The sequence below is a fragment of the Nansenia antarctica genome (genome assembly GCF_963989245.1).
Source record: "Nansenia antarctica genome assembly, chromosome: 8".
Taxonomy (NCBI): Eukaryota; Metazoa; Chordata; class Actinopteri; order Argentiniformes; family Microstomatidae; genus Nansenia; species Nansenia antarctica.
The window spans coordinates 2389848-2414258 of NC_137678.1; the positions used below are offsets into that span (position 1 = coordinate 2389848).

At 44.5% G+C, this 24411-nt stretch overlaps 3 protein-coding genes across 4 annotated transcripts in view; 2 read left to right on the top strand and 1 right to left on the bottom strand.

Annotated features, from left to right (window-relative positions):
• Window positions 1-3297: 3297 nt before the first annotated feature.
• On the top strand, window positions 3298-4926 carry LOC308163726 (E3 ubiquitin-protein ligase TRIM21-like; the record flags this gene model as incomplete). Its single annotated transcript, XM_080537915.1, has 1 exon — window positions 3298-4926. The coding sequence occupies one exon, from the start codon at window positions 3298-3300 to the stop codon at window positions 4924-4926; it is 1629 nt and encodes a 542-aa protein (XP_080394041.1).
• A 7933-nt stretch (window positions 4927-12859) lies between these two features.
• On the bottom strand, window positions 12860-18768 carry mtres1 (mitochondrial transcription rescue factor 1). Of its 2 annotated transcripts, none has more exons than XM_080537909.1 (4): window positions 18707-18768; window positions 17187-17640; window positions 15385-15457; window positions 12860-13409 (listed from the first exon to the last, which is right to left on the bottom strand). In XM_080537909.1, exons 2-4 carry the CDS (start codon window positions 17618-17620, stop codon window positions 13227-13229), a joined length of 690 nt encoding a protein of 229 aa, XP_080394035.1. In that variant the 5' UTR covers window positions 17621-17640; window positions 18707-18768; the 3' UTR covers window positions 12860-13226. The 2 variants fall into 2 exon arrangements, with proteins under 2 accessions (XP_080394035.1, XP_080394034.1); XM_080537908.1 differs by having other exon boundaries at window positions 17187-17742; window positions 18707-18766.
• Window positions 18769-24119: 5351 nt separating this feature from the next.
• Window positions 24120-24411, top strand: part of sntg2 (syntrophin, gamma 2) — a gene marked incomplete at both ends in the record, with an annotated part of 54473 nt that continues 54181 nt past the window's right edge. The window contains one exon of the mRNA XM_080537741.1: window positions 24120-24188. Coding sequence (XP_080393867.1) covers window positions 24120-24188 — 69 coding nt within the window. The remainder of the gene's footprint in view (window positions 24189-24411) is intronic.

Consider the following 24411-nt stretch of genomic DNA (forward strand, 5'->3'; position numbering starts at 1 on the left):
CGCCCGGTGGCACTCACACCAATCATCATGAAGTGCTTCGAGAAACTAGTCCGGGCCCACATAGTCACACGCCTCCCGCCCAACCTGGATCCATACCAGTTCGCCTACAGAGCCCACAGGTCCACAGAGGACGCCATCGCGACGACTCTCCACTCCACTCTATCCCACCTGGAGAGGGGAAACAGCTACGCGAGACTGCTCTTTGTGGACTTCAGCTCTGCCTTCAACACCATCCTTCCAGACAGGCTAGTGACCAAACTACTAGACCTGGGACTATCACACTCTATATGTGCATGGATCAAGGACTTCCTGTCTGACCTCCCCCAGAGGGTGCGGGTGGGCTCCCATACCTCCACAGCCCTCAGACTCAGCACTGGGTCCCCCCAGGGCTGCGTGCTAAGCCCAATCCTCTACAACCTCTACACCTACGACTTCACCCCCGTCCACCCCAGCAACTCCATCGTAAAGTTTGCAGACGACACCACCGTGGTGGGCTGCATCTCGGGGGGGGACGAGGCGGTGTACAGGGATGAGGTAGAGCAGCTGAGCAAGCTGTGCAAGGTTAACAACCTGCTGCTGAACCAGTCAAAGACCCAGGAAATCATCGTGGACTTCAGGAGGAAAATCTGAGGTCCAGCCCCTGCTCATCGACGGAGGGAGCGTGGAGAGAGTCTCAACCCTCCGATTCCTGGGGGTGCACATACAGGATGACCTGTCCTGGAAGAACAACACAGCAGCCATCATCAAGAAGGCACAACAGCGGCTCTTCTTCCTGAGAGTCCTCAGGAAAGACCACATCGGACAGGAGATGCTGGTGGCCTTCTACCGCTGCGCAGTGGAGAGCATCCTCACCTACTGCATCTGCAACTGGTTCTCCAGCTGCACAGCCGCAGAGAGGAATGCGCTACAGAGAGTCGTGAGATCGGCCCAGAAGATCACCGGCGCCCCCCTCCCCTCTCTGGAAGAGCTGTACAACACACGCTGCCTCAGGAAGGCCTCCAAGATCTCCAGAGACCCATCCCACCCTGGGTACGAACACTTTGCTCGGCTGCCCTCGAACAGGCGGTTCAGGACCATGTTCGCAAGGACAAACAGACTGAAGCTCAGCTTCTACCCCAGGGCCATTCAGGCCCTGAACACAGCAAAGACCTAGGTTCTGGGCCCTGGACAGTCTGGACGGATTGATGGTAGCTGCTGGATTGAAATCAGGTGTAGTGCTGAGGCACAAATGTGTACATTTCAAGCCTGCAAACTGCGACACTTTAAATGAATGTGCAATAACACTATGTGCAATATGACAACCCTAGGGTACATAAGGTTCAGAGAATAGAAAATGTTAGAATAGGTATAGCATAGCATAGAGTACAGCACAGTGTTTTATTTGTATAGTATAGTATAGTGGATAGTGTACATAGCCTTTATTTATGTAAACCAGCTCCTTTCCCTTCTTGTTTTTTTAGGGGTTTTTTCCTAGCACCAGGGGAGCCCCCCCTCCCAAATTTCGTTGTTTGGTACCTGTACTATATCAATGACAATAAAGACCATTCATTCATTCAAGTGAACGCCCTATAACCGTGGTTCTACATAAATGACTCAATTTGTGCTCAAACTGCGTTCTAATTGCATGCTTTATAGTGAGGTACCCCTCATCAGCGTGAGAGGCGGCAGGTAGCCTAGAGGTTAGAGAGGCAGGTAGTCTAGAGGTTAGAGAGGCAGGTAGTCTAGAGGTTAGAGAGGCAGGTAGTCTAGAGGTTAGAGAGGCAGGTAGTCTAGAGGTTAGAGAGGCAGGTAGCCTAGAGGTTAGAGAGACAGGTAGCCTAGAGGTTAGAGAGGCAGGTAGTCTAGAGGTTAGAGAGGCAGGTAGTCTAGAGGTTAGAGAGGCAGGTAGTCTAGAGGTTAGAGAGGCAGGTAGTCTAGAGGTTAGAGAGGCAGGTAGCCTAGAGGTTAGAGAGGCAGGTAGTCTAGAGCAGACCTGGGCATTGTACGGCCCCCGGGCCGCATGCGGCCCTATGGCTGTCCCTGGCCGGCCCTGCGTGAGGTAAAATTTTTTTGTTTTCAGAATAATAGAAATAACATGTAAATTAGTGTAGGCAAATGCGTCCAGTACAATTGCATTGCTTTTATTTTGAAGGCGACAATTTTTATTTTCAATTTACGTTTGTGCGTGCGTGACTATGTTACACATCTTCACTGTAATGTGCAGTTGGAGAGATGCTGAGGAGAGAAATGTCTGCTCGTTAAAAAGAGAAAGATTGATGCAGAGTGTAGGGTTTTTAACAAGACCAGGGGCCTCATTCATAGAAAGTACTTTGGATCAAATGTTGATCTTACCCGTGTCGTACGTAGAAAACCACGTCAACGTAGTGATTTATACAATTTCAACGTGAGTCAATTTGACCGTGGAAATGATCGTAGCTCGACGTCGAGTATTCATTTTTCACAAGCCACTTTAGTTTCACTTTGCATGAATTACAGTAGGCAGTGCGGCTCACATGCCTGTAATAACTCCGCATAACCAGTAGGTAATGTGCGTACGTCAAGGTCAATACCCGACGTAGAGCTACGATCGTTTCCACGGTCAAATCGACTCAAGTTGAAACTGTATAAATCACTACGTTGACGTGGTTTTCAACATTTTATCCAAAGTACTTTCTATAAATGAGGCCCCTGATCACAAATATTATTGTGATTACAGTTTATACTGACTGGGAACAATATGATGATTGATGATTCTTAATGACAGGTAAGAAGAGTGTGTCTGTAAAAGCACATGTTAGAAACAGAGCAGCCTGTAAAGGGTTAACTCTGTTCCAGGGAGGAGAGCTGTACTGGGAGGGGAGGAGCATCTCAACGTCAGGCAGCTGAAATGAAACTAAACTGTGTAGAGACGTAAAGTGTATCGTGGACAAGGTCAGACTCTCTCAAACTTGTTAGATATCGTCCTCAAACAGGCATTTATCACACATACAGTAGAAAGGACAGAGACATCTATCACACATACAGTATAAAGGACAGAGACATCTATCACACTCTCACAGAATCACAGACAGGTGAGTTGAGAGACATGTCAAGATAAACTATTGTGTAGTCTCTACCAGTTTGGTTTATAGACAGTTCAGCATGTAAAACGTATTGATTTGGTTGAAGGACTAGTTCCTATGTGATGTAGAATAATGTTATCATCATTGGTCGCTGTATAATCTCATAAGACAGTCTTGACAGCTCCATAGCTGAAACTATCGAGATCTGATTGATTCCAGGAAATGCTTTATGGTGTCACCTTTGGTCTCTCTAGATATGGCTTCCTCCAGCAGTCTCCTGTCTGAGGAGCAGTTCCTGTGTTCCATCTGTCTGGATGTGTTCACTGACCCGGTCTCTACTCCATGTGGACACAACTTCTGCATGGCCTGTATCAGAGGATACTGGGACACCAGTGAATTGTGTCTGTGTCCGTTGTGTAAGGAAACGTTCTATAGAAGACCTGAGCTTCGCGTCAACACAACGTTTAGAGAGGTCGTACAGAAATTCAAGACAATGAGAGTCAGGGCTGAAGATGAGTCCCCTGTCGAACCTGGACAAGTGTCCTGTGATGTCTGCACTGGGACGAAGCTCAAGGCTCTGAAGTCCTGCCTGGTGTGTCAGACCTCTTACTGTGAGACTCACCTGGAGCCTCATCAGAGAGTCGCAGCCTTAAAGAGACACAAGCTGATCGACGCTGTGGAGAACCTGGAAGACAGGATGTGTAAGAAGCACGACAGACCCCTGGAGCTGTTCTGTAGGAGTGATGAAATGTGTGTGTGTCAGTTCTGCACTGAGACAGACCACAAGACCCATGACACCGTCCCCATAGAGGAGGAGTATGGAGAGAGGAAGGCTCAGCTGGGGAAGACAGAGGCAGATGTTCAGCAGATGATCCAGGAGCGACTGCAGAAGGTTTCAGAGATCAAACACTCAGTAGATCTTAGTAAGAAAGATGCACAGAGAGAGAAAGCAGACAGCGTACAGGTCTTCACTGCTCTGGTGGACTCCATGAAGAGAAGCCAGGCTGAGCTCCTTGACGTGATCGAGGAGAAGCAGAAAGCAGCAGAGAGGTGGGCTGAAGGGCTGATTAAAGAGCTGGAGCAGGAAATCACTGAGCTACAGAGGAGAAGCACTGAGCTGGAGCAGCTCTCACACACTGAGGACCACCTCCACCTCCTCCAGAGCTTCCCTTCCCTGTCCACCCCTCCACACACCAAGGACTGGTCTGAGGTCAGGGTTCACAGTGATCTCTACGTGGGGACTGTGAGGAGAGCTGTGTCTCAGCTGGAGGAGACACTTACGAGCGAAGTGAAGAAGTTGTGTGATGTTGAGCTGAAGATGATTCAGCAGTATGCAGTGGACGTAACTCTGGACCCTGATACAGCACAACCCAATCTCATTCTGTCTGAGGATGGGAAACAAGTTAGACTGGGAGACACAAGAAAGAATGTCCCTGATAACGCAGAGAGGTTTTCCTATTGTGTCTTTGTCTTGGGAAAGGAGGGTTTCTCCTCAGGGAGGTTTTACTATGAAGTGGAGGTGAAGGAGAAGACTAATTGGAATGTAGGAGTGGCCAGAGAGTCCATCAACAGGAAGGGGCAGATCACACTGAGCCCTGTGAAAGGATACTGGACTGTAAAGTTAAGGAATGGAAATGAGTACAGGGCACTCGCTGGCCCTGTTGTCCCCCTGTCCCTGAGAGAGAAGCCCCAGAAGGTGGGGGTGTTTGTGGATTATGAGGAGGGCCAGGTCTCCTTTTATGATGTGGAGGCCAGGTCTCTGATCTACTCTTTCACTGGCTGTACCTTCACTGAGAAACTCTATCCATTATTCGGCCCTGGCCTGAATGATGGTGATAAAAACTCTGCTCCTCTGATCATCTCTCCTGTCAATCACGCTGACTGACCAAGCAGTAAAATATGCATTTAGATTCATCTTTATCTGTTGTCACTCATTAGGAAAGATTATGGTATATTTCCCCACACACAGAGTAATTTCTGAGCTGGTTATGGTTTGTTATCATATATTTTGTGCTCTCAGTGTGTCTGCTAGATGGTGAATATGCAGTAGCAATGTCAGATACAGTAAAATAGGTAAACATTACAATAATAACTAGCTAATAACGAAAATACAGTATGAGAGCATCTGATTTATAATAATTTGAACACCCAGAGAAGTCAAACAGTCTCATGTATGTAGAGTCATGTGTTCAAGGCTGGGCTGTATCTGACATGTCTCTGCATGTGTGTGACGTAATTACATTTAACAGAATGTACGTTTGATAATAATGTTATTGATTTAATGGCTTGCAAAGGGAATCAGATATGATTAAACAGTTTAATAAGGGTGACTGTGTGATTGTAATATGATACACATCTTCTGTACATGATGTTATAAGTTTGTCTACTGGTCCGGCCCTCAACAATAGTCCCGGTTTCTCATGTGGCCCATTGTGAAAATTAATTGCCCACCCCTGGTCTAGAGGTTAGAGAGGCAGGTGGCCTAGAGGTTAGAGAGGCAGGTAGCCTAGAGGTTAGAGAGACAGGTAGTCTAGAGGTTAGAGAGGCAGTTAGTCTAGAGGTTAGAGAGGCAGGTAGTCTAGAGGTTAGAGAGGCAGGTAGTCTAGAGGTTAGAGAGGCAGGTAGCCTAGAGGTTAGAGAGGCAGGTAGTCTAGAGGTTAGAGAGGTCAGGTAGTCTAGAGGTTAGAGAGGCAGGTAGTCTAGAGGTTAGAGAGGTAGTCTAGAGGTTAGAGAGACAGGTAGTCTAGAGGTTAGAGAAGCAGGTAGTCTAGAGGTTAGAGAGGCAACGAGTCTAGAGGTTATTGAGGCAGGTAGTCTAGAGGTTAGAGAGGCAGGTAGTCTAGAGGTTAGAGAGGCAGGTAGTCTAGAGGTTAGAGAGGCAGGTAGCCTAGAGGTCAGAGAGGCAGGTCGTCTAGAGGTTAGAGAGGCAGGTAGCCTAGAGGTTAGAGAGGCAGGTAGCCTAGAGGTTAGAGAGGCAGGTAGTCTAGAGGTTAGAGAGGCAGGTCGCCTAGAGGTTAGAGAGGCAGGTAGTCTAGAGGTTAGAGAGGCAGGTAGTCTAGAGGTTAGAGAGGCAGGTAGTCTAGAGGTTAGAGAGGCAGGTAGCCTAGAGGTTAGAGAGGCAGGTAGTCTAGAGGTTAGAGAGACAGGTAGTCTAGAGGTTAGAGAGGCAGGTAGCCTAGAGGTTAGAGAGGCAGGTAGCCTAGAGGTTAGAGAGGCCGGCTAGCAATCGGAAGGTTTCTGGTTCCATTCCCGCCTCAGGAGGGAGCCGGATGTGAGCTGGTGACTGGAGGGTTGCTGGCATCATATCTGAGGTGCCTACCACTGCCGTTGGGCCCTTGAGCAGGGCACTTAACCCCTAATTGCTCCAGGTGCGCTGACTATGGCTGACCTCTGTGCCTAGAGCAAAACAATTATTTCGTTGTACTGACCAAAAGGTTGAATCTGATCTGAACCAGAACATGTCGGCCTCACCTCCTCAGTCGTGTTCAGGGTGAACGGACGGCCAGCGTTGTAGGAAGGAGACACAAGTGTGACTGTGACAGAGAGAGTTCCCTGCACTGGTCGTCCATCTGACCGCCTGGAAATGAGTAATACACACATGTATGACGTTCTGTCGATGGTTCTAATACACAAAATAAACGTAGGAATGACAGGAACGCATTTTCATGGAGAGTAAACATTTTCATCGAGCTCAGAAACATCAAGAATCGACTAGAACCTCTTTGAGAGCTTCATCACATGTTAAGAACTCAATAACATTCAATACAAGTAGGACGATATAGTATATGTGTGACAGCAGCTGGTGGAAGCAGGAACAAGTCGGCAACCAATCAAAATGTTCAGACTTTTATTCTGAAAAATGTACGTTTAGAATCAATGACACACCCGCTAGTCAAGCCAAAACATGACAATGCAGTGGATTCGGTGAGTAATCCTCACTACTACCTAGTTAGTGTAGAGTAGTGGGGATTACTCACCGAATCCACTGCATTGCCATGTTTTGGCTTGACTAGCGAGTGTGTCATTGATTCTAAACGTACATTTTTCAGAATAAAAGTCTGAACATTTTGATTGGTTTGCCGACTTGTTCCTGCTTCCACCAGCTGCTGTCACATGTTAAAATGCCGTGAGACTCACTGGGCGGTCACAGTCCCTGACACGTCGTCCCCCACAAACATCTGCGGAGGCGTCCTCACCAACACTCTGAAGCGGGGCGGCTCTGCAACGTGAAGAGTGCTTTAATCAGTTAGCGGTTAGCGACAGAACCAACGTTTGGAGAGAAGTCTGTCCTTGTCCATAGAGACGTCTGTCCTTGTCCATAGAGAAGTCTGTCCTTGTCCATACAGAAGTCTGTCCTTGTCCATACAGAAGTCTGTCCTTGTCCATACAGAAGTCTGTCCTTGTCCATAGGAGAGAAGTCTGTCTTTGTCCATTCGGTTGTTAAGTCTGACGTCACGCGTGACGTTTAGCAATTTCCGGGTCTAAACCAATTCCCCGCACCAGAGCACCAGTGTACTAAAGCACCAGAGTACCAGTGTACTACAGCGGTAGAATGACAGTTTAATCGTTTTTTAGACTCAGATCTATTCATACAACAAGGGACACAGCACTTTCCCGTTTTTCCCATATTGTCAGCGTCTTTGAGCCTCGGAAAAGCGCTATACAAATATAATGAATTATTATTATTACTGCGGCATTTCGAAGAGAGCGCCTCAGCCAACGTTGGACCCGGAAACACGTTACGACTTAACAACCGAATAGACTACTTTCAGGGTAAGAAACCAAATATGTGATTTTATAATTTGGGTGAACTAAGACGTTAAAAACCCATATATACAATAATACTGTATATGCAGACATTGGGTGTGTATTTATTGAGACATCTTACCATGGTTATCCACAACAAACTGTTTTTCCGTGGTCATCTCCTACAGAGGAACAGACGTGAAGTGATACAGTTACATTCTCCTAACACATGACTTCCTGTGAAGCACTAACAGCAAAACAAATGTCAACGAAGACAATGAAGTGAAACTATCCACACAGATGAATAAATTAAACTGAATTAAAAACCATCATTGTGCCAATTAAATCACTACCATCTAAATCAAGGGGTCATTATACAGTATATTATACAACAGTTAGTTCCGACCAAGTAATATGATTGGACAAGAGGCATTCCATGAGTGCTGATATACAGTATAACAGCACTGGGACTTTTAACTATAGGTATCACTCCGAAATGACTGTTAATACAAAGTAGCTAGCCTGCAGATGTTTGTGTTCAGGTTACTAGGCAACAGTCCAGTTGCGGAACTATTTTTTGTGGACGGTGCCAAAATAAATGATTAAATAAACAAACAAATCATAATCTGTTATTACTGTTAACTAATAAATGGCGCTGTAGAACTGTTGTATAAAAGCAATATCACACTGCGGCCTCGTACCTACGACCGAATCACAGCCGTGCTGATATTCAGTATAACAGCACTCCCTCTCCTGTGATATTGCTTAAATGACAATGCACAGTCACAGAAAAAGCAGCAGTTTATGCTTACATTCACTGTAGCCCTGATCATCCACGTGCCCGGGGGCGGGGTTCGAGACAGCTGGAATTCTCTGGCCACAACGCCCAGAAGGCTGTCCAGGGACGACCACCTCTGACGGACACTTCCTTTGGGATCCTCAAAGTCAAAGTCAAAGTCAAAGTCAAAGTCAAAGTCAGCTTTATTGTCAATCCAATCCGACATACAGAGGGCTGAAATTGCGTTTCCCTCTCATCCACGGTGCATAGCAAACAAAAACAATAAATAACAATATGATACGACAAGATAAAAAAATAACTATATATACAAAAATACTAGATAAAAGCTTTGAAATGTGTGGTACAATGTACAGCGGTGGAATACAATATGAACAATGACAATAGTGCAATAGTGGTAGTTGGCTCAGTATACTAGAGTAAAGTGGCTAAAGTACAGGTAGGTATGCTTGTATGTATGTATGTATGTATGTATGTATGTATGTATGTATGTATGTATGTATGTATGTATGCATGTATGTATGTATGTATGTATGTATGTATGTATGTAGTGAGATTGTTCTCACACAAGAGTAGACAACACAAGGCCATCAGTCAAACTCTACACAACACAATGCTGGCTGGGCAATCTATTCCTCTCACTCTATTTGGTTTTACACAGGATGTTTTGACCCACCCATATAGAGATATCCACCCTGCCGTGCTGTGGCTTGGCATCGTGACGGAGAGACAGGACTCTCATGTGGACCGTCTCTCCTGGTCTGTAGTTGGGTTTATCGGTCTGGATGACGGTGTGGAACCTCTGTGTGTTAAGGTTTAGGGTGGTCCTGTTGGTGAACATGAGTGTTTCTCCCTGGAATCCCCTGACCGTTAGTGTGTAAGGACGGCTTTGGCTTAAAAAGACGTCAGGAATCTAAGAAAGGAAGAAACATATGCGTATTGAGGAGAAATATATATCAGGTAGAGCTTATACAGAGAGTAATTACGCTGTATTAGCCTAGTTGATAACGACAATCAAATTGCAATTAGATACTCAAATACTCACAGGAGAAATAGTCAAAACTCCTGTCGAACCTTTTAAAAAAAAAAAAAATAAAAAAAAAGTTTATTTATAAAGTTGATCACAAGCACTGTCCTTTCTTGCACCCTTATCGACGCAATATCGATACTCTACACAGTGAAAGAGAGATGAATCGACTACTTCACACAAAAAGTAGATTTCTGAGTCCCCAAATAATGATTTGTCAGTCTCATGAACGATCAGAGAAATGAGAGAGGACGTCCGTCACCTCCTGGGAAGGTTCTCTCCGCCTGGGCCAGGCTGGTGGCGGCCTGCGTCAGCTGGGCTGTGACCCTGGCCGGCGCCTCAGTCAGGATAGTGACGGCCAGCGTGGTGGGGGTCCCCACACTCAGAGCACGAGGGGCTAAAATCACATACATGGGTCTCCTACTGCCAGAAATGAATGAATGAATGAATCTTTCATTTCGAACATGATTTAAAATAATAAAACTAATACGAAGAGTACAGGCCTATCAATGTTGGAAAGGGAGTAGGATGAAGCCTAAGCTTATCCTGTCTTACCTCTATCCCTCACTCTCAAGTGAGAACAATTATACTTAGATTATATAATCCAGTTAATTAATTCATACATTTCAGTATCAACAGTACTAATAGTTTTTCGTTCTTAATATTGAAACAACACAAAATAAATAAGTAACAAACATCAGTATCCACAATGTAATACTAAAGAAAAGAAAGATCACAGAGAGGAGAGACCACCAGTACAACATACTCCCACATCATCTGTCATGCTCGCTAAACCGATCCGAAAAACAGAAAGAAAGCAATTTGCTCTTATAACTACTATTTGACAACAAATCAGAGAATACAGAATACAGTAGTTTTTTCAACAGATGATTACATTTTCCAGAGCTGGTGGAAATGAGATACCGATAAGCATTTTGCTTGACTACCCATCTCACTACCCATCTTCCGTCGGAGACTGAAGACCAATCTCTTCAGGTTACACCTTAACTGCTCCTCCTGAGACATCTACTACCCCCCAGCACTGCGTCTCCTGACCTGAGACACCCGCTTTTCCCCTTTACTGTGTCCCCTAAAACTTATATTTCCCCCCTTGTACTGTTTCTCTGTTTCTCCAGTGTCTATATTAAAAAAAAAGAAAAAGAAAAGTCTAGGTTTAGAAGAAGGAGATAGAACAAGATTTTCCTTCTATAACTGAGACTGCCAATGGCCTCGGGCCTGAGCTAGATTACTCTTCCTGCTACGACTGGTGGATTGATGATTCACTTGCTTAGTCAAATGTATTGATTCCGAAAAACGTAAAGAAAGCAATTTGCTCTTATAACTACTATTTGACAACAAATCGCAGAATACAGAATACAATCGACTTTTCAACAGATGATTACATTTTCCAGAGCTGGTAGAAATGAGATACCGATAAGCATTTTGTATTTCTTCAATTCAATTCAGAAACGTTCATTTTACCTGGAGGAGTTCTGAGCTGATCCAGGAACAGGACATGTCAACGCCACGCAAACTCCTAGCAGGACCCTGATCCACTCCATGACTGCAGCCTATGGTGGTGACTGATCTCCTGGTCCAGACCTGCTCCCTACTGGACCACCCCAGTCCCCATACCTCTCCTAGCTGCGCTGACACGTGCCTGGAGTAAAAAAAAAAAAACACTACCCTGCCAACGCCCAGAGACACACCACACCCCCGCCCCGCGAAACACACACAACACATAGCCGGCCGTATCACATTCACTTACCTGTGGTTGCCACACGAAACACCCAGAACACATAGCCAGCCATATCACATTCACTTACCTAGAGACTACACCTCTGCCATATCATATTCACTCACCTGTGGTGGCCCCATGGGGAGGGGGGGGGGGGGCTATACCTCTGGCCAGAACAAAGAGCTAGAGATACTTCTGTGTATGCTGTATTCTGTTCTGGGAGCAAAGACTGATTAAAAGACTGATTCAACGACACAACTACTAAGAATGCATTCAGAAGTGGATGCTGTCATCCGACTATCATGAACTGAATGTTCTTGACACAGATACGAGACTATTTTATTACACTCATTAAACACCCTTTTTTTGTTCATTATCACCCACGTCTTATGTTGAGCATAACATATGTTTGTGTCTGCTATATCAAGAGCTATTGTGGATAACACTGGCTCCCCGCTGGTGGAATGAGCTTCCCACGGCTGTCAGAACTGCAGAGTCACTACCCATCTTCCGTCGGAGACTGAAGACCCACCTTTTCAGGTTACACCTTAACTGCTCCTCCTGAGACATCTACTACCCCCCAGCACTGCGTCTCCTGAAGACACCCGCTTTTCCCCCTTTACCGTGTCCCCTAAAACTTCTATTGCCCCCTGTGTACTGTTTCTCTGTTTCTCCAGTGTCTATATATATATATATATACGTATATTTAAAAAAAAAGAAGAAAAGTCTTGGTTTAGAAGAAGGTGATAGAAGAAGATTTTCCTACTATCACAGAGATTACTCTTCCTGCTACGATTGGTGGATTGATGATTCACTTGCTTAGTCAAATGTATTGATTGTAAGTCGCTTTGGAATAAGGCGTCTGCTAAATGCCAAAAATGTCAATGTAAATGGATAGAAGTGGATTCACTAGTCTCAGGGTTTCATTACCAATTCAATTCTGTAATAGATGGTGTGATCTTTCCATTACCACTTGAGCCCAGATGAAAACAAATGAGGATAGAGTGACTGAGTGTGTACATTTTCTGTGATATTGTAGCAAATACAGGGGGTCTAAATACTGTTGATAATGAATGACTTGGAATTATTCGTTTGGCTACTATTTCAAATTCATACTATACTTGCCTGAAGGCATCACTCAGAATGTTGAGCTGAGATTCCTAAATTAAACTTTGGATGTGTTATTAGACTTGTAAAAAAGGTGCAATCCAAAACTACAAGGTATGTTTTACTGGCTGTGAGCACAGCGCAGCCAGAGGCAGCACTTTACCAGCATCTACAAGTTACCTTTTGTGTTGGTGAGGGTTCTCAGTTAGCAAAGAATATAGAAAGCTTCCTTATAGCCAGCGTAGCAACAACGTGTATGTGAGCTTGCTTTCTGGATTAAGTCTGATCCAGATTACACGTTTAAGATCAATAAACAGAAGAGCCTGTGGAAAGAACCGAGTCCTCATTCAAACAGAAGGGCAGTGACAAACTGATAAAGCGTTGTATACAATAAACAGATCCTTACCTAGTTTATTTCAAACGGCATCAATACAGAATCCTGTCAGTCATGTCATGGATTTTCCTGCAAGTGTGAACAGTTGGGAATTTGTTTGGAATACCCCAGAATTGTACTATGTCTATGGAAATCTATGATAACAGATCGTTTTTCATGGTTAGAAACTTGAGCGAGCATCTTCTAATATAACCACACGATCTTCAGGGCTGTACAATTAAACTCCATATAGGAACAAACATCTTGTATGACATAATGACACACAGGACATTTAATGCAGTTTGGTGTTGCATTCTTCATCCTGTAGGAGCCATTTTAGTCCTACAGGTGGATGGACATTCAGACATGGTTCTAGTCAGTATTGTTCATTGAAAAGCTCATTGCTTGACTTCGTCCTGCTTGGGGACCTCTAGGTTTTTCCAGCGCCGTAAAGCAACTTTGGACTTCTCTCCGTCCTTGGATTCCCCCAGGACCTTCCTGAGGACGACTCTCATCAGGGTCACAGTGTCTGTGTCTCTGTTCTCTGACAGCACCAGGTCCAAGGTGTCCCCCACTTTTACCTGAACAAAAATAGCATCGTTACAACGCAGCAATCACATGCTATTCATCAACTGATACGCCCATATATATCTCATATATGCTCTGTCTCGACGCACACATTGTTACACTGTAACCCAACACTGTACGGGTCACAATAATATTTGCTGTGTCGGTGTTTGTGCTGCCGCTGTGTCTAGGACTGTAAGACTGGGATGTTGTCTCTGATGGGGGGTGATCCCCACTAGGGCTCCACGATTAATCGATTTTTAAATTGAAATCGCGATTTGAGATGATGCGATTAGCAAATCGCAAAGCCTGCGATTTGGGATACGTTATACAGCATGTCGGATTCAACGTCAATGAACGCACACGCCCAACAACAACAACAACAACACTGCACGTGAAACGCCCACGTGTGAATCTGTGAATACGTTTCAGTAGCTAGCAACATTAATGGTGTGGATAAATCGCTTCAAAAACAGCACTTCTGTTGTATGGAAGTATTTCGGGTTTAGGACGACAGATGTGCAACAAAGGCAGGTGTTGCGCACAACCTGTCGTGGAGCAATCGCTACATCCAGAGGCAACACCACAAACCTGTATCAGCACTTGAAAAAGTATCACAGGCAGCTCTATGACGAGTGTACGGTCAGAAACGGAGAGTTAAGTGAAAGTCCCGTAGCCCAGTCTAACGTTAAGCAACCTAGTGTTTTAGAGTCGTTTGCGGCTGTTACGCCGTATTAAAAGGGCTCACGAAGGCACCGTGAAATAACCAATTCCATCACGCACTACCTCGCCGGTTTAAAAAAAACTCATCCAAACGCTGGATAAAAGATATGCGGTTCCCTCCCGCACGTACTTTAGTCATGTGGCCATCCCAGAAACGTATGCGGAATGTCGGAAGATACTTGAGACGGAGCTGAAAAATGTCGAGTACTATGGAACAACAACCGATCTGTCGGGCAGGACGACCGAGCCGTATCTCAGTCTCACCGTGCACTTCATACATTACGACTTTGAGTTGAAGAGTTGCCTGCAAACGGTATACTTTCCTGATTTATCTATTTCAATGTTTACAGAAAGGACCTATTATTCTTTACATTCTTTACATTTTTATTATCACTTTATTTAACTTGATTGCAGTATGTGCAATATTTAGATGCTGCTCCTGAGCCATAATTGAATAACCTTGTTTGTAGAAATATCCTATTTTCTTTTCATATTGGAATTGTTAAACATTTGGACACTTGTTGAGAGAAACAAAATCACAGCTGTTTAAAAAACCCATTAAATACATATGTTAATATAATATATTTTAAGTTATCATCCTTGCATTAGAATTAGAGCAGTTAACAGTTTGATGGTATCATGTGGTAATGCTCTCTGAAATTAGCCCATGATAGACAGATTCATCCAATGCCAAGTATTTTTGAAAGTACCTGCCCTTTTAAATCTATTACACAGTGAATCTTAAACTGAAGCTTGACTTTAAAGCTACCTAACGTAAGTTTCATGTAGTTCTTTCACTCGTAACTCGGGCTGTGGGGCTGCTAGAGACGGGAGCCAATTTGTGCTCCCAAGTCCCCTGAAGACGTACAAACAAACTGCACGTTGATGCTACCTTCCTAGCCGGAGATATGGCCGCACTTTACAAAAACCTCTTTAAAAAAAATGTAATCGCAAATTAAATCGCAATCGCAATATCTGTCAGAATAATTGCAGTTAGATTTTTCCCCAAAATCGTGCAGCCCTAATCCCCATATGTATGATGACTTGATTTGTTGTGTCATTTTCCTTTCTGTTTATTTCTGATATGTAATGTTTTTTGTTTGTTAGTTTGGTTGAAGAAAGAACATTCTCTGTTATTGTTAATGGACAATGTACTGCATAAGGAAGTGCAAAACTAGTTTTCTATTACGGATCCTAGTTGTTGTTATGTCCTGTTGTATACATGTCTCTGTGAAATTCACAACAAAAAAAACAACAAAAACTCACCGATTTACTTTTCTTGACAAGCTTCTGTCCGTTTAGCTTCAGCTTGTTCCCGTAGAACGCGTCCTCCACTTTGCTGCCATAGAAGGAAACGGGGAAAAGGGAAGGTTTTTAACACTAGCTGTGCCTACATACTGGCAAACTCTTGGTTTGATATATACAGGGTTCCTACAAGTTTCAACAAGTGAAATTAAGACCTTTTTAGATCCTTTTTTTTTTTACCTCTTTGAATAGAATTTTTGACCTATTCGCGACACCATATGATAGCTTTTTGTCATCCTCGAGGTGATGAAATTAGGGATTTCACTGCCATACAGACAAAAAAGGAAGCGAATTGGCATTTTTTGGGTTCCAGCTTCATTAATTTCCGCGTAAATATATGTGGTCAGACTGATTTCCTTGCAGGATCTAATTTTTAAGACCTAGCACCTCATTTATAGACCGAATAACTGGAATGTAAGACCTTCTTAGGCCTTATTAATCGGACTGCTGGATTTTAGACTTTAAGGCTTTTTAAGTCCAGCGGGGGAACCCTGTACATAATCTCATATGATCAGGGGTGCACATAACTGGTGCGCCAGTGCGCATGCGTCGCCAAAATGCATGCTGCGCGGAAGATCAGCGGCATGAACGCGCTCTTGCGCACCAACAGCTGGGAGCGCTGGGAGAGGAATTTACTTCCTCAAAATCCACCTGCTGACTGCTGACTGCTGCATCACTGCAAGCCCCGTAACGCCATCACAACGACCACGGCGACTCCCCTCACGAAAACATTCGGAAAGTATCGCGTATCGCGTATCGCACGGTTATCACGGTTATCACGCCGACACGTGACAATTCAGTCCCGAACGACTCTTCGCTAAAAGGAAAAACAACACCAAGGAACTTCATGTTTCTTTTCTCTGAAGCTTTCAAACGTTCAGACGTTTGTTTTACAGCTTCATTATCGCACCTAGTTCCCTGACCCAGGGAATATGGTTGGGAATTCTATTAGAAAAAAAAAAGACTTTGTTGCACAATCAAAATAATGAGCTATTTAAAGTGATAGCCTACAACATCCTCTACCATGGTTGAAATTGAGGACAGTGATAACTTACAGCAGTCAAGAGAGCAGTGATGATGATGATTAAGCATTGAAAAGTTGAAAAAATTGAAAAGTTGATTTCAGTGTTTACAGAACAGAGCAGTGCTTAAAGAGATGTCAGTTGATTTCATTGTGTTTAAAGAACAGACATTCAGTTAGTGCTTAAAGAGATGTCAGTTGATTTCATTGTGTTTAAAGGAGTCTGACAGACTTTCATGCTTAAAGAGCAGTCATTTGATTTTGCATTTGTTTCTTTTGTTTTGCACACAATCATTTGTTCATTCATCTTTATTTATGAATAAATGTCGTTTTGCTAATATAAGTTATCCATGTATCCCTTTTTTATCCATCCTGTGGGACGGGTCGTGACTCGCGAGCTCGGGGAGCACCAAGCAGCATCCCTAGGTGCTCCTCTGAGCACTGGCCCCAAAAAGTTATGTGCACCCCTGCATATGATCTCAAGTGCTTACTGTTCAGAACGTACAGTCATCATCCTGTTACCATCCTGTCATCATCCTGTTACCATCCTGTTACCATCCTGTCATCATCCTGTTACCACTCACTTCCTGTTACCACTCACTTCATCATCCTGTTACCATCCTGTCATCATCCTGTTACCATCCTGTAATCATCCTGTTACCACTCACTTCATCATCCTGTTACCACTCACTTCCTGTTACCACTCACTTCCTGTTACCACTCACATCCTGTTACCACTCACTTGCGTGCTATATCCAGCCCGGCCTTCATGATGACATCGTAGCGGTAGGACTGCACATGCTTCTCTAAGTCCTTGTAGTCCTTGGCGACACTCGGGTCATCCTCTGGTTCCTCCTCGTAGTCGCTGTCTTCAGGGTCCCGCTCCTCCTCCTCCTCCTCCTCCTTCTGCATTGCCTTTGCGCCTCCTTTCTTCTTGCTGCTTTTGAACCTCACCTGCTGGACCGACCAGCTCTTCCCAGAAGCCCACCGCGGGGGGAGCTTGTGAGGGGGGCCGAGGGTGAGGGCGGCGGTGGACCCCTGGATCTGGCGGGTGTATATCATCCTGGGGCACGACCATTTGGTCCAGTGGGGTCCGTGTCCAGGAGCTAGCAACTGGCGCGTGCTGAGTCTTCCCAGCTGTCTCAGAGTCAGCGCCTGCACCAACAGAATCTCCATACTGTGGCGCCCCCTTGTGGCTTGAAAGGAGTTGTAAACAAAGTGTGTCAGTGAGCCAGGAGGGTAGTGACTGGCTACACAGCCTTTCAAGTCAGCGGCTCACGTTTTGTTGCCCCCAGAGCCTGGAATTTAAGTACATTTAATTAGGATTTAAGTTGCATTTAGTCCATTTGACAAACTGAGTGAATAGAGCTGTGAAAAGTGGCGTCACAATGTAGCTGATCCAGGATCAGATCAAGCTGGCTGATCTTCCCTATACAACTCAAAATCAGCCAGATAAGATCTGATCCTGAATAGCAAACAAGAGTCAGGATCATTCTGATCCAGATTAGACTTCCTTCACAGAGTCCGACACAAACTGCTGCCAGCTATTCCCAGAACATTCAGGGTAGGGAACTCCTCCCCATGGCTGCAGATGATAGGCTAATACTTCAGTTTGACCTCTGTTTCACAAGAGGAGCTTGTCACAATATAAAGGCCTATCATTTAATAGCTTCATAACAGCGTCCTGAAGTTGAACCCCGCCTCTGTTTGTTTGATTAAATCTGATCATTCCGCTCATCATAGCCACGGTGTCTGGATCACAATGGCCCAGATGTTTGTTTGCTATCCAGGATCAGATCGAGCTGTGTGATTTCCTCAATGTTATTTAACATCTGCCTATCTGATCCTGGGATCATTCTGATCTAGATTAAATATTGGGCTCTGACTCTCACTCACACACTCCTGCTGCTCTTACTGACAGATAGGGAGAGAGAGGGAGAGAGAGAGAGAGAGAGAGAGAGAGAGAGAGAGAGAGAGAGAGAGAGAGAGAGAGAGAGAGAGAGAGAGAGAGAGAGAGAGAGAGAGAGACAGGCAGAGAGAGAGAGAGAGAGAGAGAGACAGAGAGAGAGAGACAGACAGACAGACAGAGAGAGAGGTGTGTGTGTTACACATGGTAGCCCAGATAGCTAGCCTGGCTAGACAGCTGAGTGTCAAACACTCACAATGTTATTAAGTGTTGCGACTCTTGCTCAAAGAGAGGGAAATACAAAGCGAACCAATAACCTACAAAGAACCTATATTACCAGAGCGCTCAGTGTTTACCTTTAATGTGTGTCGATTCTCACAGCACCTTCGAAAGGTTGTTGTTGTTGTTGTTCTTCTTCTTCTTTTCAGTTTGAATGGCGGTTTGCGACCAACTTGAGGCGCATTACAGCCCCCTACCGGACTGTGTTTGGACGGTATATTTGTATATTTGACAGGGAAAACTTGGAAAAAATGAAAGAATTAAACAAAATTGGGGGATGGGGGTGTTCAATATTGTCTATCAACCCAGTGTCTTTCGAATACTGAATGACCTGTTTGTCCATTTTGATTGCATCGAATAGTTGTATTTTGGTGTCGCTCTGTTCTCTAAACAACAATAAGCTGCAACTTCCGACAATAAGACTTCCGGTTTCGTTTTCGCGACTTCAAAATAAAAGCGCGACATAAGCGACCAGTGGGAAGTGATGGGATCACAATACTATTCTATTTTCATGAAATAAGGAAATATGTACAACATTTTTGTTTATCCCGCCCCTTCATCATCCAGCATTGATGACACGGTTCTGGTTACACTGGTATGAACCCTGATGGTTCTGGTTACACTGGTATGAACCCTGATGGTTCTGGTTACACTGGTATGAACCCTGATGGTTCTGGTTACACTGGTATGAACCCTGATGGTTCTGCTGACACTGGTATGAACCCTGATGGTTCTGGTTACACTGGTATGAACGCTGATGGTTCTGGTGACACTGGTATGAACCCTGATGGTTCTGGTTACACTGGTATGAACACTGATGGTTCTGGTGACACTGGTATGAACCCTGATGGTTCTGGTTACACTGGTATGAACACTGATGGTTCTGGTTACACTGGTATGAACCCTGATGGTTCTGGTTACACTGGTATGAACACTGATGGTTCTGGTGACACTGGTATGAACCCTGATGGTTCTGGTTACACTGGTATGAACGCTGATGGTTCTGGTTACACTGGTATGAACGCTGATGGTTCTGGTGACACTGGTATGAACCCTGATGGTTCTGGTGACACTGGTATGAACACTGATGGTTCTGGTTACACTGGTATGAACGCTGATTGTTCTGGTTACACTGGTATGAACGCTGATGGTTCTGGTGACACTGGTATGAACGCTGATGGTTCTGGTTACACTGGTATGAACCCTGATGGTTCTGGTTACACTGGTATGAACGCTGATGGTTCTGGTTACACTGGTATGAACACTGATGGTTCTGGTTACACTGGTATGAACCCTGATGGTTCTGGTTACACTGGTATGAACTCTGATGGTTCTGGTTACACTGGTATGAACGCTGATGGTTCTGGTTACACTGGTATGAACGCTGATGGTTCTGGTTAAACTGGTATGAACTCTGATGGTTCTGGTTACACTGGTATGAACCCTGATGGTTCTGGTGACACTGGTATGAACGCTGATGGTTCTGGTTACACTGGTATGAACGCTGATGGTTCTGGTTACACTGGTATGAACCCTGATGGTTCTGGTTACACTGGTATGAACCCTGATGGTTCTGGTTACACTGGTATGAACGCTGATGGTTCTGGTTAAACTGGTATGAACCCTGATGGTTCTGGTTACACTGGTATGAACCCTGATGGTTCTGGTTACACTGGTATGAACGCTGATGGTTCTGGTTACACTGGTATGAACACTGATGGTTCTGGTTACACTGGTATGAACCCTGATGGTTCTGGTTACACTGGTATGAACGCTGATGGTTCTGGTTACACTGGTATGAACCCTGATGGTTCTGGTTACACTGGTATGAACGCTGATGGTTCTGGTTACACTGGTATGAACCCTGATGGTTCTGGTGACACTGGTATGAACGCTGATGGTTCTGGTTACACTGGTATGAACACTGATGGTTCTGGTTACACTGGTATGAACCCTGATGGTACTGGTTACACTGGTATGAACGCTGATGGTTCTGGTTAAACTGGTATGAACCCTGATGGTTCTGGTTACACTGGTATGAACCCTGATGGTTCTGGTTACACTGGTATGAACGCTGATGGTTCTGGTTACACTGGTATGAACCCTGATGGTTCTGGTTACACTGGTATGAACCCTGATGGTTCTGGTTACACTGGTATGAACCCTGATGGTTCTGGTTACACTGGTATGAACCCTGATGGTTCCGGTTACACTGGTATGAACGCTGATGGTTCTGGTTACACTGGTATGAACCCCGATGGACAGGTAGGACAACAGACCTAACAGTTACTGACCACCAAGGACGTGTCGTCCATATAAGCGATGTTGTACACACAACACACACACACACACACACAAAGCAAAGAGGGGGCTGGAATGTGGGACAACAGACCTAACAGTTACTGACCACCAAGGACGTGTCGTCCATATAAGCAGAGTAAGCCAGTGTAACACACACACACACACACACACACACACACAAAGCAAAGAAGTGACAGGCTGTTATGATTGTTGGTCGAGGTGGGGACAGAGGAAGGACAACAGACCTAACAGTTACTGACCACCAAGGACGTGTCGTCCATATAAGCAGAGTAAGCAGTGCTTACCCAACGAAAAAATAAAAAAGGACAGTGAAAATATTAAAATAAAAGTACATGTAACCGTTTGTTTGTTTAAAAGAGTCGTATTTTAGGTCCCAGGGCAGCAGGAGTCATTCATTTTGACGTTGCATTTTTGGTGCCACCTGTAGGAGTAAGCACTTCCTACTCTGCTTGCATTGCGTTACATTATAAGCACTTCTCTCTCTGCTTTCCCTCGCGTACATTCGAATGCGTGAAAATGTCTTTTTTATTTTTTCCGATGCCTCAGCCCGCTGTTTAATGTGGCCAGGGTAAGCATGCTTACCAGCCAATCAGTAGTTCTTTCATTCCGATAAGAGCTACTGATTGGCTCTTATCACTTTCAAGTTCACTTAACATTTCACCTTACTTTCTCTCGCCCGGCAGAATAGCTTATGCTAGCTAGCTCAAACGATCTAAATAATAATAATCAATAAGGATAACTTGCTTGATTTTTTGTATATGGACATTACTGTCAGCGACCTAAAGGGATTTCGTAGACTGGACTGGACTGGAAAAACACAACTACTGGCTAAAGGCCGCCCGAAGCCACCGCTCACCGATCTTCATACCCAGAAAGGGAGAGTCGCTAGGGGCTACAGCAAGCCTGGTATGAACGGTTTATATGATTTATATGATTCGCGAGGCTGGTGGCGATCTGTGCTTGTTTATATGGTTTGAGTACTGCTGTGCTGCTGGTTATGGCTTCTTATTTAGGACTTCCTCTACCTTTGAATAGGCCTGTGTCGTTGTGTTTGGAGAGAGAGCTGCTTAATCAATCGCTGAGATAGGCCTAATGTCGCTGTCCGTGCCAGTGGTTCTGGACCAAAAGTGTTTGAGAGAGATAGAGAGGGAGGGTTTGTGATGTGATGTCAAGTGCCTGTGTGACAAAGTGTGAAAAGAAAGTGTGTTGTGAGTTTACTATGGAGGATGGAAACGGTGTGTGTCTGTGTGCATGTGCATGTGTGCATGTGTGCGTTTGCGATGTTGAAACTGGACTTGTAGATTTCAGCAGGCTGGCTACTTGAAAAGATCTTGGTTCAAAAAAGATTGATAGTCGAAACTGGCAACTGTTTTTTTTGTTTTTGGTAATCTGATCACAAAGTGACACTACAGTTTATTAGCGGGTTCTAGGGCATCAAAATTGCATTTCCTTGAAACTGCGTTCACTGATAGCGTGTATGTGTAATTATGTGTATTTCTATATCTTATGCTTACCCAATCTAAAAGCTCACGGCACGTGCCTGAGCTATGGCTCCAAAACGAGTGACTCCAAAACGAGCGGCTCCAAAACGAGTGGCTCCAAAGCGAGCGACTCCAAAACGAGTGGCTCCAAAACGAGTGGCTCCAAAGTGAGTGACTCCAAAACGAGTGGCTCCAAAGCGAGTGACTCCAAAACGAGTGGCTCCAAACCGAGTGACTCCAAAATGAGTGACTCCAAAACGAGTGTCTCCAAACCGAGTGACTCCAGAACGAGTGACTCCAAAACGAGTGGCTCCAAAACGAGTGACTCCAAAATGAGTGACTCCAAAACGAGTGACTCCAAAACGAGCCGAAGTGGTAAAAAAGAGAATCGGGATTGGGCCCAAGACTCATGTGAGCTTGTGAGATAGGAAGCAATACTGTTTGGTGACACCTGTTCCAGTGGTGCCGTGACCCAGATCGGCTCGCTGTGGAGTGAGTTTAGAGAGCTGAGTGTAACCAAATTGTTCTGGACCCATGAGGTCAACTGCTTTGCCGCAGGCTCTTTCATTGTGCATGGATGGATTGCAAGCACCGTTATTCCTCTAGCCTTTATAATAGTTGCCTAGTGTTAATTTCCCTGCATGTAGTCGGGCAAAGGAGAGAGTTAACCAATTCTTCAAATGTTCTTGTGTTTTGGGGGGAGACCCTCTCAGTATGGTGGATGTCTTTCCCTTGAGAGGCTACATAGATCTACATTTTTGTGTGTTCCATTTTACAATACACAGATTATTCATGAACAGTAAATATGTAATTACGTCATGGGCAATCATAATAAATGTATAAACAAATATAATAAATGTATATCACTGGACATATTATTCCAATGATATTTTACAGTAAAGTTTGATTGATTGATTGAAAACTTTATTAGAAGATTTGCAGAAGTAGGTACATGACAGTACATATTACATACAAGGTCAACTAACAGGATAAAAACCCAAGAAAGCCACTGGCTTATTTCAATTGGGGTCCTTGATTCTCAATTCAATATATATATTCTCAATTGAATATAAGTCAGCATTATATTAATACTTTCAGAGATGGAAAACGTTGTCAAACAGAAAAAGCGCCGCCTGTAAGAAGCTCTGTGATCAGGTGCATAGAGCAGCTTTTGAACGGTTCATCTGTACTAATATATATAATATAATATAATATAATGGCTAACAAAACGAGAGCAGCAGGGTTGCCAGATGGGATTGACCATTTCCAGCCTAACCACACACCAGCCCATCTGGCAACCCTGGAGTGCAGGAGAGGCGCGCAACGCCTGGCTCAGTATCCAGTGAGGAACGGAGCAGCGACAGATGTTTCAGCCGAAATAACGGACATATATATTATATTATATATACTGTATATTATGATCCTGGGATGTTTTGCGTTTGCTTGCAATTACTGAACACTCTAGCCGCGACTTCCAGATTCAGAATCACTGTCGGAATATCATTCTAATTCTAATCATTCCCAGCGCGAGTGCAGGAGTCCTTTCCGTTGCATGCATCATAGATCTGCCTCTGTCACTGCATGGGACGTCGTTGGTGAAAAGCATCACAGCATCTACAGTTGATATATACATGACTTCTGGAAGTCTCTGCGAGGTCAGTGAACAGAGATCGCGGCCGCATGGGAGATGAACGTGGCCGGGAGACAGCAAGCAGAAGTGTGTGAGCGACCAGCCAGCCTCTCGGCTGCAACTTGGGTAAATCGATCTCACCTATATGATAATACCCTCCCCTTAATTACCAAGAGATTGAGAGTGTGTCCGCTTTGTCAGTTGCCCAGCAGTTATGATGAAAAGTATGTATACAATAATAGTTTTCTTCTTACAAATCGTGACGTTAGAATTATAAGGTTCTATCTCCATTTTTGTCAAAATTGAGTTTTTTTACATAATCTGATCCATTAGGTGTTTATTAATGCCT

Coding starts and splice junctions, on each gene's coding strand:
- mtres1 (XM_080537909.1), bottom strand. CDS start 17,620: ATGGAGATTCTGTTGGTGCAGGCGCTGACTCTGAGACAGCTGGGAAGA. Junction 15,458..17,186: donor GGGCTGGATATAGCACGCAA/GTGAGTGGTAAC, acceptor CTTCTATGGCAG/CAAAGTGGAGGACGCGTTCT. Junction 13,410..15,384: donor TTGTCAAGAAAAGTAAATCG/GTGAGTTTTTGT, acceptor ATTTTTGTTCAG/GTAAAAGTGGGGGACACCTT.